The 17,717-nt window shown below is 28.7% G+C and overlaps 3 protein-coding genes across 3 annotated transcripts; all 3 read right to left on the bottom strand.

The window, feature by feature from the left end:
- Nucleotides 1-1,862: 1,862 nt before the first annotated feature.
- LOC108346065 (uncharacterized) lies at nt 1,863-5,481 on the bottom strand. The gene is made up of 5 exons (XM_052871702.1): nt 5,253-5,481; nt 4,013-4,705; nt 3,217-3,645; nt 2,157-2,343; nt 1,863-2,048 (listed from the first exon to the last, which is right to left on the bottom strand). The coding sequence occupies exons 2-4, from the start codon at nt 4,701-4,703 to the stop codon at nt 2,165-2,167; spliced, it is 1,299 nt and encodes a 432-aa protein (XP_052727662.1). The 5' UTR covers nt 4,704-4,705; nt 5,253-5,481; the 3' UTR covers nt 1,863-2,048; nt 2,157-2,164.
- A 2,725-nt stretch (nt 5,482-8,206) lies between these two features.
- LOC108346089 (uncharacterized) lies at nt 8,207-8,811 on the bottom strand. The gene has a single exon (XM_017585058.2). The coding sequence runs from the start codon at nt 8,710-8,712 to the stop codon at nt 8,350-8,352; it is 363 nt and encodes a 120-aa protein (XP_017440547.1). The 5' UTR covers nt 8,713-8,811; the 3' UTR covers nt 8,207-8,349.
- A 5,624-nt stretch (nt 8,812-14,435) lies between these two features.
- On the bottom strand, nt 14,436-15,106 carry LOC108341400 (uncharacterized). The gene has a single exon (XM_017579088.2). The coding sequence runs from the start codon at nt 14,986-14,988 to the stop codon at nt 14,626-14,628; it is 363 nt and encodes a 120-aa protein (XP_017434577.1). The 5' UTR covers nt 14,989-15,106; the 3' UTR covers nt 14,436-14,625.
- Nucleotides 15,107-17,717: the final 2,611 nt, after the last annotated feature.

The raw sequence follows: 17,717 nt of genomic DNA, 5'->3' as shown, positions 1-17,717 counted from the left end.
TAATACTATTATTCTTATTGGCAGTTCAAAAAGTATGTTCAATAATAATAGTATATACAACCTTTATATCTTGCCATAGATGAGTTAAAGAATATGTATTTTTAATATTTAAACTTAAGAATAGTCAAGCTCAGTTATTTTGTCATAAGAAAACTACTAAGCTAAATGTAGTAGATAAGTTTTATTTTCTAGCTAAATACTAGTAACATGCAAACCACCGTCCATGTTATAACCAAACAAGATAAACTATTTAATAGTAAGAAGTTCTCATTTTTGTGTATCTTCAGTACAAACAAAATTTTGAATCTACCATTCATTGAGAAGAAGCTTAATAAGTCATTTATAAACATGAAAGTTATAAAATAACAAGCCAATAATCACCAAATTTAACTAAAGTTTACCTATTATACTAATCAACTTTCTTTTCAAAAAAGTAAGTTTTACAAATTTTATCAACCAAAGAATGAAAACATTGTGTCTTAGGAACTCCGACAAAAATTGACACACATAAATAAGTAAAAGAAATATATCATTGAAGAAAAATCTTTTGACGTCTAACAAAGGAAGAAGAAGTGTGTCATATTGTTACACGTTGTATTTTCTTCTATAAAAAAACAAAAAATATCATCAGCATAGAGAATATAAAAAAGAAATTACATTCTCTTATGACCAATAATGAAAAGCTTATTTTTTTTTACAAATAACATCTTAAATATCCATATTTAAAACCTCCTCAACAAAAAAGAAATAAAAGTATATATATTATTATTTAAATTAATTATCAAAATAAAATGTTAGTGAAAAAATATTAATCAAAATAATTATTTAATATTTGACTTCATATGTTTTTTATTTAATATTACGAAATTAAAGTTATGCTTTTAAAAATTAATTTTTTAAAATTTATATTTTGACAAATAATTTAATTTTACCTTTTAGAAAGATCAAATTTATTTACATTAACATTTTAGTGATTAATTTGATTTGAGTTCTACTTCAAAAAATATTTTTTTTATCTACTAAGTCTATATTTTACAAATTTATTTTTTAACAATTTTATTTAAAATTTTAAAAAATAAAATATAAAATATTTCACAAGTATCATTAAATATTTGTATATATAAAACAAACCCACTGGACAATTGTTTTTAAACAAAACAAATATCAAGTAAGCATTACCCAGACTGAGACCAGTCCTATTGCAACGTATTGCTGATCTATTTAATGAAAAAGTACTGTAAGATTTAAATAAACTTTTCATAAGAAAATAATCAATAAATGAATTGCAGTCATTTTGGAGTAGTAGTTAGTTTAGGTAAAGCGAATGAATAAAGAGAAGAGGTAGCAAGAATTTTCTAATACATTTTCTATTATTAATTAAAAATTATTTATAAATTACAAAATCAATAATACAATTTATTAAACAAAAGTAAAACCTAAATTTCTTAAATAATTTAAGAGAATAGTTTAAAACCCCGTTTTACAAAATACAACATTTATCGGAGTTTGAGTACATCTACCGTTCATTTAGATTAACCTCACAAATTTAACTTTAGACTAACAATAGCCACTCTTACTTTTTAATCTTACCAAAATTGAGAAAGACTTTTCTCCCAAGTAAAAATATATCTAACACCTAACTAACATACACATAAATATATAAGCAGCATCCACTCAGGATAACGTAATCTGCTACATAAACAAAGCCAATATAGGTCATGGAAAAATTACAATAAGCAATATTTTATTTCAAGCGCTAACCGAAAAATAATAAACCCTCCTCACCCACCCTTGGCATGCTCTTATCATGTATCAAATTTCTTCAGTGGTGTCAAAATGCTTGGAGCAGCAAGCATAAAGAATTAATTAAAAATATGCTCTGTGATAATGTAGCGGGTGAAAAGAATACTTTGCACCCCAGAATATCCATAGGAAATTATGGTGTATTATTATTTTCATCAACTCAGACTGAACCCTTTTACTAATCTACTGGCTAGACATTCCAGTAATAGGGACATGTTAAATAAATTATGCACATACTCCGGACGCTGCAAAATTGTAATGATCAAGAGATATGTTAGCCACACAGAAGCACGTATAACTTTTATTCTCCTCCTATACCATAACTCGGCAATGAAGTTAGTATGATGGTATACATGGTATATTAGTTGGCTGCATCATCATGTTCAGGAACCGGATCATGAGCTGCAGAAGTTGATCCTCTACCCACCGGAAGATAGGACCACGCTATTGCTGCAGTACCAAGTACAAGCGTGGTAGTGATGGAGCCCCAAATCCATCTCAGCCTCCTACTCCTCCTTTGTCTCTCACGCCGCGCCATCTCTAAACAAGACAGAAATAACATAAATGAAACAGAATAACAGATGACACAAGCCTACCAAAATACCGCATATATTTTAGGATGAACACGGTACCGAAAGAAAAACAGGAATTTTCCCAGTTGCATGAAAATAAGTCACTATGAATGCGTGCTTGTGCAAGCCTTAAGCAAAAAAGTTCATCGCATTGCATACCCATTAAGGAAATTCTGCCATTGCGGGACAGTTGACCACTAAATAAAAATAGTTTTGGACCAGATCAGCTATAACTTAAAATGGGTAGGCATCACCGGTATGTATATTGCAAGTACAAAACACTTGTATATTGCAATCACACTAACAAAGCATAAGATATGAGCACGTATAATATCGTCACAATTCATAACTGTTCAATTGATCTTCACTAGACAATAATAATAAATTCTTTCTGTAACCTTTCCTTTTCTCCCAGTAATTCTCTCGTCTTGGAGGTTTTGTGTGTATATAGCCCATATCAACATTATTAAGCCACCAAACAGCCTAACATCTTACTTTTTTACATTATCATACAGAAGGCCCAGTTATGGACATAGGACTCTATTACTCTTATCGATAAAACTATGAACCACATTCCCATTCAAGGACCATAAAAAGCAGATACTATGCCCAAAACCGGGTTTTTATTCAACCATCTCTAAACAAATATTTGTGTCATGTGAAAAGGAAAGCGAGAGACTTGTTTGGAGGAAAAATAAAATGACAAATCAAACCAATTATAGCTTTAAGCAAAATGTACATCTATCAAACATTAACGGCAAAATAGTTATATTCAGTTTAAGATAGAAGTATAAGCGTGATATTAATACACTTGGAGACAAAAATATGACATAAATCTCACCTACTGCTTCCTGGTTCCTCTGAGACATCTCCTTATTCATGGTCTCATAACAGTGGAGTCTTTCCAATAGTCGAGCAATCTCAAAATTCTTCAACTCTAATTGAGCTTCCATCTCCATCTCCACTTCTGCCCTGGCAATCCCTCTCCCAATGCTGTTTGATATAAACCTAGTAATGTAAAGTTGCTGAAATACATCTTCCATAGGATCAGAATTCAGCTGCCCACCCTCAGTAGTAAGGTCAGCAGGCAAAACAATTCCCACATGCGATAACCCTTGTCTAAGTTTCTCCCACTGGCTTTGCATGCTGTTAAGGGATTCTTCAACTTGTTTCCTCTTCTCAATCTCCATCAATAGACTCAACCTTATCTCACGCAAATCAGCTTCAATGTCATGTTGAAAATTTTGAGTCCCACTGTCAGACGAGAGTTCTACAGGAAGAAAAGAGCCAAGATAATTTATATCATGAAATACTTTCAAGACATAAACTGATGATGCTCTTCCTCACATTTAATCATCATTCCAACTATGCACTAAAACAGATAAATCGATGGACAAACTAGGATATCATTTTATCACTGCAGCAATGACCACAATAGTAACATGAAGAAAATATGGAAAAACAGAAAACAAAAGTTATTATAATAAAAACAGTAATAAAATGAAAAGCAAAATGACCCTATACATTACACCCGACTTCAAACTCTATAGGACAGCACACCCCTCTATGGTTGTATTTGCCTACATGCTAGAATCAGTTCCAAAGAAATAATTGTCAGTAAAACTAGCTCAACTTACCTTCCCAAGCATCAAAAAATTCTGCCCGTTTCATAGCTTGTTCCATGCCTGTATCCTCACCATCTGTGCAACTTTTTATACTCATTGAATCATGTGGATCAAAAAAGTCTTCACATTCACCAGCTCTTTCCAAATTTGATGCCACTACCTTATCCATACGTGATCCATTAAGAACGCCACTACTTTCATTTTCCCTTTGTCTGTGCCCAAGGTCACCATTATTGTTGCTACTAAGGCCGGTATCATGTACTCCATTCACCAGCACCTCCTTAGCAGTAACAGGTTCGGGGTTTGCAGAAGTAGTGACTTGGAGATCACCGTCAGAACAGGCAACCACAGAATCATTGCTCTTACCATTAGCATTCGCATCATCAAGATCCTTCTGCTTGGCCTGTACATTGGCCTCAGAAGAACTTTTCATGAGGCGTGGGCCTCGGCGTTTGTGATTCACAATGTACGGAGAAGGAGGGAATGAAGAGGGTGCATCTGGAAGCGGCGTCACCTCAGGTGTGGCATAGAGTGCTGGCTTTAATTGAGGACGAGGAGCGGGCTTCTTCGTTACTGCCGGTTCACTACTCCGCCTCTGGTGCTTCTTTGGGACAGGCATCGGCACCGGAGCAGATTTATAAGAAGGTTTCGAGGCTCCAGGCTCTATCAACCTATCAAATGCTATGGCAGTAAAGGTCGGCATGGCTGTACAAAATCATATCAAACCGACCAAGAAACAGACGTTAGAACAGGAATAATAATAATCATGACCTTACAGAATTTTCAAATAAGCATAATTTAATCTAATCCATAGAAATTAAAATAATCGACAGCAGCGTACGCAAAGAAATTAAAATCCAAGCAGCAAAAAGATCAAACAAACGCAAAATCCCTAACCTAATATAACGCCTTATACTCTCCTTAAAATACATCAAAAACAGAAAGAAACGCTCCCACAATTGTAACCTAAAAATAATTTTCTTGTTGCAAAAGAAAAAGGAAAAAATCGATGAAAGAGAAAGTAAAAGGAATCCTAAACAATAATAACTATAGAGGGGAAAAACTCAAAGGAAATCAATGTAGCCTGAGACCTAAAAAACGGAATTCAAATACCGGAATCCGAATTGCTATTTCACTGTAGAAGAAATAAAAATCGAAATCGGTACAACAGTTTTTCTCTCTGTTTTTTATTTTTCCATTTCCTACAAAATTGAGGAGAAAATCAGAAAGGTGAATAGAAGAAGAAACAAACCTTGAGAGCGAAGAAGAAGGAGAAAGGAAGAGGAGGAAAAGGGTGAAGTGAAAAGAACTAAGTGATTAGAAGGAAGGAGAAGGAGACAGCCCCTGAAATGAGAGGCGTGAGAAGCTGCACATATTTTGGATATATTTTAATTTTTTGGTTGTTAGAAGAACACACTTCCCACACCTCTGGAATCAACCCGACCTTTCCTTTCCTTGCCCTAATTCATTTCCCATTTTTTTACCTAATTTTTGGGTGCCAATATCCTCTCTCAAATTATTCTTCTTCTCTATTATCCTTATATTTATTTATTTCATTGTTTAAATATTACAAAATTATTTATTTTTAATCTTATCACTTTATTAGGTATTATTCAAATTAACTCTGAATATCTAAAATAACTTAATTTAATACATGTGATATTCAAGAAATAAGTATTCATTATAATGGGCCGGGGCTATTCTCACTGCATGAAAAATAAGTATTGAATATAATATTCTGCAACAAACATTGACTTTTAATGAACACGAAGATGTTTGAATGGTTTTTTTGTTTGGCTCTATGAGAAGGGAAAAAAGATTGCTTGCAAGAGAAACAACAATGATAGGGAAGAGTGGTTTGTCACGGTCTCTCCTTCATTCTTTAAGACAAGTCTTCCTTTGATTTCTGTTCAATTGCTCCAACAACACGTTGCAGTTTTAATATCACTGTCAATAAGGTCAATAAACTGGAATTTTAATTTAGGTTTGCATAACTTCCTCATGCACGAAATTTGCTTTTCTCCTTTTTTTCTCTTCATTTCTTTTATTTAATCAAATTTAACAAATATTTATTAAGCTATAACACTATATTAATATATATTTAGTTTTAATATATTTTTAGTTCAAATAAATATAACTCTTTTACATAGAAATATTTATTAACTTTAAATTAAAATGTTTTTAACCATGTAGCCTTTATTACTAAGCATTTTATTTTTTATATTGAATATTAAGTAATATAATTAAGGTGATAAGAAATATTTCAAATTAATAGAATTAAATTTGTAATATACATTATTAATATACTTCTTATTAATATACATAACATATTAATATATATTATTTCAATTTTCGTTCAATAGTTACTCTTCATGTTGCATTTTTTTTATTAAAAATAATTATACTTTATTTAGATGTTCATAAGTTATTTTTATATGTTAATTTTTTAATGATTAGAAAATATTTTTTTTAATATTATAAAAAGAGATTTTAAGAAAAACAAATCATAAAACATATTTTATGTTTTTAGAAGTAATATTTGTAATATTGAAAATTAATTGTTGCATTTTTATCTTTACATAATTTAAAACTAATATAAAACAATAATATTTAAGGTTAAGTTCGGTTTTAGTCTTCAAACTTACATCTAAAATTTGAATTCGTATTGAAAAAGTAATATAAAACTCATTCTCTTACTTTCATAAGACATAAAATACATCATCAAGAGCAAACAACATTATCTTTTAGTAGACGTGTCTAACATCACTTAAAAGTTAATAAAAAGTTAATATTTGGATGATGTATTTCATTCGTTATTAGATTATAGGGAGAAATTTTACATCAACTTTTTAATAGTTCAAAGAATAAAAATATACTTTCATCATAATACTTATAATATTAGCCTCACAATATTTATAATATTGTATTTAATGTAATTTAATATGTGAAAAAATAATTAACGTAATTTAGTGTCAAAAAAATTTAATGTACAATTAAATTAAAAGACTATGTCTATTTATTTTGAAAGTTTAAAACGAATCAAAATTTAGAATATAAATAAATTCTAATTTTTCATTAAAATTTAAGAATTAAAAACATGTTTAAACTTTTTATTATTATTTATTCTTTTAATATCAGAATATTAGTGCTCTTCGAATTTTGAATTCAAGCTGTCAAAGAAAGCTAATCACAAAATCTTAAATTAGAAAATTTTGTTCCTAATTCGATAGTTACATGATCCCAATTTGAGAGTTACATGAGAAGTTCAACGAAATAGTGAAACAAATATAACATTCAAAAGACATGGAATGGTTTTAGTTTTTGCTGAAATCGCTAGTTATAATCAGTTGCAACTAACGACATCAACTATAAGTGTCGTAATTTAACCAAAATAGAATAAAAAACATAAAGCTGCCTATAAAAACAAGACATCATATTCTTTAGATATTCATTTTCTCTCAATCGAACACCTATGATTGAGTACAAGATGCAATGTTGTTTGGAGATGTATGTAGGTGACAACAATTTGGAGTATTTGAAAAGATGAACAATATCATATTTAGAAATGCAAATGTAAATTTGAGAAAATATTTTAACACAAATTACAACATAGGCTTAGGTTGGATCACAAATAAGAATTCAAAAGCTTTTTTTCAGTATTCTGAGTGATGCTTATATCAAATCGCATGTCTAAAATCAATACAACTTTAATTTTAACATCTAAAACTTCTTTGATATTTTAAACACGTTTGAAAATTATAATCACTGAGTGTCATCAATATATGTCTTTATGCCTTTTGTTTTGTTTGATGTTGTGACTTTTTTATTGTGAGATTCTTGGTCGTGTTTCATTGTTATTAGATTATTATTTTTTTATGTTCCACCGGAAATCACAAAGTCTAAGATGAAAAAAAAACTGATTTGAATACAAATGGAGATATGATCTTTTGAATAAATACTTTTGGAATCGTTATAGAATATGAACTATGTAAATTTTAATCTTCACTAAGTTTGTTAAATGATGACAACCCATCAAGAGAATTTGTTATATTGCTGTCCTTTTTTTTTCATAGATCGAGGCAATCCAATTAGGTTTATTTAATATATTTATTTTTCTGATAAAAAATAAAATTGAAGCACAGACATCATTTTATAACAAGTGAGTATAAAAGAATATTTTTGTTCTATTAACATCTCCAACCCACAGAGAAAAAATAACATCTTTATATTATACGAGAACCTATTGAAAACAAGCTGATGAACTTTACATGTTCCCAATCGATTCAAATGTAACCAGACTCTACGAATTCTTACACGAAATATACTAATATTCTGCATTGAAACCTGAATCAAACGTAATGCATGACAGGTTTATTGGAGTTCAAATCCCACATGCCTCCTTCCTTGAGATATTCAAGATACCTTGCAAATTCAGGCCTTGCCGTTGTTTTCTTTTTCCTACGAAGAGCCAAGAAGCTCAGAAGAGGGTGACTCTTCTTTTCACTGCTGCTTCCCTTCTTTGTGGGGTTTCTCTGAAGATTGAAGTCCCCAAAGGTTGAACCCAAAGCTACTTTTCTTGAAGGGTTGGATCCCCAAGAAGGCAAACTGGTGCTCCTCTTGAACCCCTCGTTCAAAAGTGCAGTGGAAACTGATTCTTTACCTAATCTCTCATACCTCCCAGGACCTCTCCGAGTACTCATGGATCTAAACATGGTTGGATCTTGTTTTCTGAAAGACAAGATTTTGAGTAATATTGGTGTAGTCTCAGTAGAAAGTGAGAGCAAAAGGGTTGGTGGAAATGGTAGCTGAGAAAAGTTGGAGTAAGAACAACAGAGTGGGTGGCTTTATATACGCACCTGTAAGTCAAGTTTGGATAGCTAGCAGTTTGGTCCTTCATGATTTTATATTCAGCAATATTACAATAATCACGTTTTGGATGTTTACTACGCCCATGTGATTTGAAAACATTCAGGTTGTTGTGCAACTTTTGTTGACTGTTTTGGCGTCCCATAACTTCAATTTTTCAGAAATATGTATCACTTTCCACGAAAGTTCATATTATAATTTGACTCCTATTATCAACTTATACCCTGTAGTTTCGAGGATGTTATACTCTTAAATGTATCAAAATTTGTACTTCACAGCAAGTGTAGATCCTAGTTAACTTAATTATTAGCATTAAATTTGTTATAATTTATATTTACTTCTAAAATTGTCTTTAATGATAAGGCAGTATTATATATTTTTAAATATTTTATGAACTTTATTCTTGTATTTTTTTTCTTCTTATTAGTTTATTTATGCTATGCATTTGAAAGGGGATATATGATTCTCGACAGGTATTTCTGCCTATAAATGGATTAATAAAAATTACCCTTCCCAAGTTCCTTATTATTTTAAATTCTTTATTATGAATTTTTCAAGACTCAATCTCTGATTAATTAATTAAATATCAATTTAGAAATCAATTCTTTTTTTACTTAAAATTTTGATATTAATATTAATGATTAATTTAAATACCAATTCACATATCATTATATTTTTTATTTATAATAAAAATTATTTTAATTATCAATAATTTTTAATTTATAAATTAATATCTAAATGTATTATTATAGTAATTAATTATTTTTTGTTATTAAACTTAATCATTATTTAGAAAAAAAATTTAGTGTCAAATTATCATTATATTTTATCACTAATATATATATATATATAATTTTTCTTCCACGATGATTGAAATAAGTTAATTTATTAAAAATGTGTCCTTATCTTTTTCTTATATAATACTTCAATAATAATAGCCAATTGATTTACATTATTTTTCATAATGATATCTAATTTTGAAAACTTTCTTAATTTCTAAAAAAGAATTAGTAAGTTGAATTAATACAACATATATTTGAATAACTAATGATTGTCATTATGAGTGTTTTTATTATACTTATTTTTATTTTTTATTGGTATTTTTGTTATTATTTTTTAAATAATTAAAATTTTATTAAATAATTTTTTTAAAAAAAGTATTTGGTTTTTATTAATGGATTATTTTGTAGATAAGCAGAAATTTCATAAAATTAAAATATACATCAAGAATTATCACTCAATTATAATTCAATCAAGTATGTTGTCTAAGATTGTTCCAAGTCAACTAATAAGTAAGGATGGACAAAATGAACTGCAATGAAATACAATATTAAAAACTGCACTAAATAAAAAACTAATTTGCGTGAACTAAACTAAAAATTAGTTTGAACGAATTGAACTGAACAATTGTTTTGTTCTACCAAACTACACTGCACTAAAAGTTGTTTTCTACTTTGACACACAACACAACTTTGAGAAAGGCTAGAATAGGCCAAAGGTCGAGACGGATTTGGTCGGACCGAAAGTCAAGACAGACTAACCTTACCCAAATTTGAGAATAGACATGCCAAAAGTTAAGAAGAGTCAGCTCGAACAAAATATTGAGAAGGATCAAGCTAAACCCAAGGTCGAGACAAATCAAGAATGATCAAAGGTCAAGAAGGGCCGACATGGGCCAAAGTTCTAGACAGGCCTGGTCGGGCTAAAGGTTGAGATGAGTCATGTTGAGCCAACGATTGAGATGATCCCATTCAGGCCAAATGTTGGGACAGACCAAATGTGCCAAAATGTTGAGATGGGCCTAAGCCAATATTTGATCAAATTCGGTCGAGATGTCCACAATCGAACCTCAATTGAGTCAATCCTTATCAAAAATTCGCATGAATTTAGACGAGTCAGCCTCGATTGAAAATTTGTTCAATTTAGCGAGAACGACCATCACCAAAAATCAGTAAGGACCACGATGACCCAAACTCGTTCGAGTCGGTTCCGACTGAAATTCGGCTTAGTCCACCCCGACCAAAAATCAGGCGAATTTCGCTAGGATGACCATAACCAAAACTCGCTAGAGTCAGTCTCGACCAAAATTTGGTCATGTCAACCTTAGTAAAAAAATCGACCGAATTCGGCTAGGACAGCCACTGTCGAAACTAGATCAAGTCAAACTTGACCAATATTCGATTGAATTCAATTGAGTGGGCTCTGACCTAAAATTTTTCGAATTCGATCAAGTCAACCACAACCAAAACTCAATCATGTTTTTTTCTAAACGAAATATGGCTCAATTTGCTCCTATTGAAAATCATCAAATTCGGTCGAGTCTCCTCTAGTAAAAAATCGACCAAATTTGACTAAGTCAACCCTAGTCAAAGTTTGTCAAGTCGACAATAGTCAAACTGAATTGCAACTTTAGAGACTCTCAAACAAGTAAAATGTATAAAACGAAGTAGTTTTAAGTTAATGAGTTGTTAACTGAACTTCAACTTTAGAGGTTTAGTTTTTTAAAACTGAACTATAAAATGGTACAGTTTAATTTTTAATTTAAACAGTTCATTATTTTTAGTATAATATAGTATAGTTAATTGATAATTTAGTGCAATTCAGTTAGTTTTGTCCACCTCTACCAATAAGCAAAACTAAGTCGTCTAAGGAGATATCCCAATTCGCTCAGCGAGCTATGACAATTCGCCCAACGAGTTACAAGTCAAAGCCTCAATTTTTAGGCCTCGTTGAGCGAGAATGAGGCGTTGGGCAAGAATGTCGGACCTAGTACGTGAAATTGGCTATTTAAACATGTTTTCACAAGAATTTCGAGATCTTTTTCAATTTTCAGAAATATAAATCATCTAGGATCCTGGAGAGAAACTCTTGGAGACTACTTTAGGCGATAAAAAGCTCTCCCTTCTCCTGCTTGGGTCTTCATCTTCATTCATGGGTTTTGCTCCTTTTGATCATTAATTGAGTAGTTCAACTTAACAATATCATAAAACCAAAATTTACATAAAATAAAATATAATCAAACACTCATATATAACATTTCAAATGCATGGAAATTTTTAGGACTGAAAAAAATAACTTAATTATACTAAACTATAATTAATTGTACTATTTTATACTAAAAAAACAATCTATTTTAATAAAAATTAATTATACTATTATTTAGTTCAATTTAAAAAAAACTAAACTTATTACATTTCTAGTACAGTTAGTTGAAAACTGGATTTTTACTTCTAATTTTCAATCACTCCTCCATTTTCATTTTGTCTTATAATGTAAGTTAGGTGGATAACTATACGAAAAACCTAACCTAATTAAATGTAATATCAATCTTATCTCATTTTTAAATATTTATTTTTTATTTATTTAAATTCATGTTCACGTAAATCAACCTAATGTTACTTTTTGGAAATACTGCACCAGTATGATTTTATTTCATTCTTAACTAATTTAACTTAACTAAAACATAAATACAGACTAAGAAATATTGATTGAGTATAAAAATTAATATTTTTAAATATTTAACATTTATATGTTTTTAGGTATGATCCTTAGTTATTTTTATTTTAATATTAAAATAAAAAGTATCAATTAATATAATTAAAATAAAAGTTGAACTATTTAATTATGTTTTGATGTATAATTTAATTAATTCATGTATTTTTGTCAACTAATACAGATAAGATAACTGTAAACTCTTTGGTTTTATATTTTAGGTTTAATTGCTTGCATTGTCCACAGTTTGGCTGCAACGTGTCAAGTTAGTCCATCTTTTTAAAAAAGTTTCAATTACGTCCAAACTTGGTTTAAAAGTGTCAATTTTGTCCAAACGTATGTAAAATTTGCTTCAATCAAGTCCCTTCCGTTAAATCCACATAAACGGACGTTAATTTTTTTTTCTCTCTCCTCTGCTTCTCTGCTCTGCTGCTATGCTTTGCTGCTCCTTTAGTAAAATGTTTTTCACTTATATTTAATATTTACATAAATTAAATCATGATCATGATGTAACTAAATGATTTTATCTAAATTATTATTCCACTTTTTTTTTACCAATATGCTACATATGATTTATTAATAGAGAATTGTGCCTGTTAATTGAAAGAAAAAATTAAAGTTATACAGTATCTATTAATTAAAATATGTGTGTATTTTAAAGTAAAATAATTTTATTAATCTCAAATATAAATATCTATCTTATATTTTATTATCTTAAAACTATTTTAGTAAATAAATAAATTAATAAATTATTTTAAATATATATGATTTATCCTATTATCTTATATATATTTTTAATATACTTTTAATGACGATAAATTATATATATATAATTAACACAAAACGTATAATTCTTTTTTAAAGAAAATGAAAATATGTAGAAACAGTTCAACCAATATTATACCAAAATAAATAATTTTGTAAATACCTTTTTAGTTAAAGAACAGAAAAATGAATTATTTGATTTTTAGATAATATTTTACTACGAATTATAATATTTTAATTATATTTATTGTTATTATTTTAATATAATATTTTACTACGAAAAGCAATTATCGAATGAAGCAGAAAATGGGTATGAAAAGAATACTTTTTGTTTAGATTTAGTTTTCATGTTTTTGTAAGATAAACTAAAACCAAGTATAAATATATGAGAAATGAGAGTTTCATCCACAATCATTACTCTGTGCAGAAGTTCCGTATAACTTAGTCCATGTATACTATTTTTTTCATTTAATATATATGCATAATATTTTCAAATTTTCTAATAATTGCTTAATGTATTATTTTATATTTTATATTATCATTATATTATTTTATAATGTCCAGAGGAGCAGAGCAGAGAAGCAGAGGAGCAGAGGAGAGAGAACTAAAAAATTAACGTCCGTTTTGGTGAATTTAACGGAAGGGACTTGATTGAAGCAAATTTTACATACGTTTGGACGAAATTGACACTTTTAAACCAAGTTTGTACGTAATTGAAATTTTTTTAAGAAGATGGACTACTTTGACACGTTGCAGCCAAACTAGAGACAATGCAAGCAATTAAACCTATATTTTATTTTAAAGTTTTTATATTATTGTTTTAAATAAACATTACTTCTTAATAAATTGTATATATTAATTATTTTATACCTGAATAAGGACTAATGAGACATAATATTTTAATATGGATCGGAACACAGTCATTTTTCAATTTTTTTCGATTTCACAGTTTAAGGATTTATAGTTATATATTTTATTACTGTTTTCTGGAGCTAAAATAGGTTTAACTTTTGAATACAAAATCCAATTATTACTTAATTGATATTAGTTTAGTTTTTTTAAAAATAAACCCTTAAATAATAAGTTAGATATTGAATTAAGTAGTTTAATTTTTTTAGTTTATTAAAAATATAGTTAATTATAATTTAATATAGTTTAATTAACTATGGCCAGTCGTATAAATTTTCACACTATTCCCAAATAAATAATCACTGGTTAGTTGCCCCTTACGACATCAGCAATTTGGTAGTTTACCCAAATAGAATAAAAAGAAATGTCTTTAAAAACAAAAGCATTATCAACACCGAGTCAGTAAAAATAAATGTAATCTCCAATCCATCACTGAGAAAAAAGAACATCTTTATATTACAAGAACCTATTGAAAACAGGCTGATGAACTTTGCATGTTCCCAATCGATTCAAATGAATGACTAATACCAAAAGTAACCAGACTCTACAAATTCTTACACGAAATATACTGATATTCTGCATTGAAACCTTAATCAGATGTAATGCATGACAGGTTTATTTGAGTTCAAATCCCACATGCCTCCTTCTTTGAGATATTCAAGATACCTTGCAAATTCAGGCCTTGCTGTTGTTTTCTTTTTCTTACGAAGAGCCAAGAAGCTCAGAAGAGGGTGACTCTTCTTTTCACTGCTACTTCCCTTCTTTGTGGGGTTTCTCTGAAGATTGAAGGCCCCAAAGGTTGAACCTAAAGCCATTTTTCGTGAAGGGTTGGGTCCCCAAGAAGGCAAACTGGTGCTCCTCTTGAATCCCTCGTTCAAAAGTGCAGTGGTAACTGATTCTTTACCTAATCTCTCATACCTTCCAGGACCTCTCCGAGTACTCATGGATCTAAACATGGTTGGATCTTGTTTTCTGAAAGACAAGATTTTGAATAGTATTGGTGTAGTCTCAGTAGAAATTGAGAGCAAAAGCAAAAGGGTTGGTGGAAATTGCAGATGAATGGGAAAACATGGTGTAGCACAACATAGTGGGAGGCTTTATATATGCATATTTGAGGTCAAGGTTGGTTAGCTTTCATGTTTTTTTTTATTCATTGATAGAATATATCATGTTTTGAATGGTTATTACTCACTCCTTTGATTAGAAAACTTCAGTTTCTGCAACTTATGTTGACTGTTTCTGCTTCGCCGTTGGCACTGTTGTAAAATTCTATCAAGTTGTGAAGTATATATATATATATATATATATATATATAGATATCCACTTCCACGAAAGTGCATATCTGTTTGTTTTTTATTTGTATCCCAATCTTGATTTTCTCAGTCAAATAGCCCCTTAGCTCTTAGTAGTATCCACCTTGTGGTGCCTGCAAAATGATACATTGAAAAAACAAATACTTAGAAAAGGTATGTGTTTGAACGAGGCAAACAGTATATAAAATTTTTTAAGGAATTGGTCTTACTTCAAACATCAGCTTTGTTTGTAACTTGTAAACAACTAACACTTGTTCAAGTATACATACTCCACAAATATGTCAGGGAATACGGCATGAAGGATTTCTTTTATTATTCTTTATCATTAAATGTCTTTAACATTTTGTTTCCATTTATTCAAACTACACAAGTAATATAGGATTTTCCAACCCTATAAATACATATATTTTATTTAAAAAATTCACTAAAACTTATTTTCACTCTTTTGTAGATAAAAATTTTACTCTCGAATTTAGTGTTGAAAAATGTTTAATTTCGTTACTACTCTTATGGTGAACGTTTACATATCAAACCATAAAAAGTAAATCAACTTTATTTTATTAGTTTATAGTTTTTCTGTGGAAGTAATGTGGTACTCCAGTTCCACAAAACTGAACATTTTACAGACCCCAGCTATCATTTCAACACTTTCTTAACGACACGACTCTTATATCTTCAAAAAAAAAAGGTATACTAGTGAGAAAAAGATAAATAATGACACTTCATGTGCCACATTTATTTTATATTTTAGATATTGGTTAAATTATTATAATATTTTAATTAAATTAGAATAATTATTAGTTAATTTTATATTTCAATTAATATGAATTATAATATATCAAAATATTATATAAGGTTTTCTCAAATCTTCATAAATGTAATGAATGATAATATATAGGAAAAATTAATTATCTTATTACAATGAGAACACATAGGATTTTAAATTCTTTTTCAAAATTGTAAAATTTGCTTGTTTGCTTCAAAATTTTGGAAGATTGTAAAGTTCATTAAGTTTTATCTTTTTCCCCAAAATCAAGATAGTAATTTAAATTGAAAAGAACTTTTACTGTAACTCATTCTTAATTTCAAAAACTTTGACCACTCTAAAGATAAAATATTAATTAAAAAAAATCCATCTATCTTGTCTTCTTCCTCAAACAAGTTATTTTCATCTATATTTTTTATTTTAAAAATCTCCTTTACATTAAAATTTCTTATCTACATTCTTCTGCTTTAAATGATCCACTGATTCTCACCATCACCATCACCATCAATTTTTTTCATCAAATTTTTCCATCAAATTGTTTCTCAAATATGCTGCTATCTTGAGAGTAGTTAACTCTCTACATCACTATATTTTTGTCTTTTTTTTCATAGAATATCACACTTGATAATAGATGCAGCAAAGGTTTTTGTTTTGAAATTTCACAAACCCCAAAAAAGTTATCATCTTTTTTTCTTAAAAGAAGAATCGTGGGTCAAAATGAAAATTAAAGTGTAACATTTACCATGTTGGTCTCTTAATGAATTGAAAAGATTTTAAGTGGTTCATTCAGTTTTTTCAATTTTAAAAAAATATCACATAAAAACTCGTCCTTACCATAAATAAATGAATAAATAATATATATATATATATATATATATATATATATTTTGTTAATTTAGATAACCTCTGTAATAAATTTAGTTGACAAAAATATTTTTATTTATAAAAAAAATATATTATTTTAATAACTTTAATTTTTAATTTAAAATAAAAAAATAAAATAAAATTTAAAATTCTTAATCTTAAAAGTTAGAACATATATAAGAACAATATGTGAATCTCTATATATATATATATAATCTTCAAATGGAACTAAAGAGACTGTCAAATAGGAACAATCACAAATATAAACTTAGTTTGAGAAACTTTTATAATAATGATAATAATCAGCAAAGTATGAAATTTCATATCTGAATTTATTTTGACTTGCCATGATTGTCAACAGGCTTTTTTATTGCCTCGAGCAAAATAGACTTTGTTATTGCTTGCACTGGCTTGCACGTTGGCCAAATTTAAGTATTTTTTTTTTATTGAAACAATTATATAAATGATAAACCTAATTATATAAAGGGGTTTTGCTTTGAGTAATGCACCAATTATAGTAAAAAAAAAATTACATGCACTCAATTCATATATATATAAATAATTGTTATTAATTGTGTAGTTAATGGAGGTTATATAGCATGTAAATTAATTTTAATTAAATTTTGTATACATGTTTATTCTTATAGTTGATGCAATATGTATTTGTTTTTATTATTAAACATTATCTTTTGATATTTTATAACAAAAGACAATATGCTTTATTTGCTATTATATTAAAATA

This window comes from Vigna angularis, chromosome 1 (genome assembly GCF_016808095.1).
Source record: "Vigna angularis cultivar LongXiaoDou No.4 chromosome 1, ASM1680809v1, whole genome shotgun sequence".
Lineage (NCBI taxonomy): Eukaryota > Viridiplantae > Streptophyta > Magnoliopsida > Fabales > Fabaceae > Vigna > Vigna angularis.
This window is presented reverse-complemented; position numbering and strand designations above follow the sequence as displayed.

Bases quoted from the DNA above. Each gene is read 5' to 3' on its own strand.
- LOC108346065 (XM_052871702.1), bottom strand. From the start codon at position 4,703: ATGCCGACCTTTACTGCCATAGCATTTGATAGGTTGATAGAGCCTGGA. The intron at 3,646-4,012 runs GTAAGTTGAGCT...TTCTTCCTGTAG, and splicing joins ATTTTTTGATGCTTGGGAAG to AACTCTCGTCTGACAGTGGG. The intron at 2,344-3,216 runs GTGAGATTTATG...TGTCTTGTTTAG, and splicing joins GAGGAACCAGGAAGCAGTAG to AGATGGCGCGGCGTGAGAGA.
- LOC108346089 (XM_017585058.2), bottom strand. From the start codon at position 8,712: ATGTTTAGATCCATGAGTACTCGGAGAGGTCCTGGGAGGTATGAGAGA.
- LOC108341400 (XM_017579088.2), bottom strand. From the start codon at position 14,988: ATGTTTAGATCCATGAGTACTCGGAGAGGTCCTGGAAGGTATGAGAGA.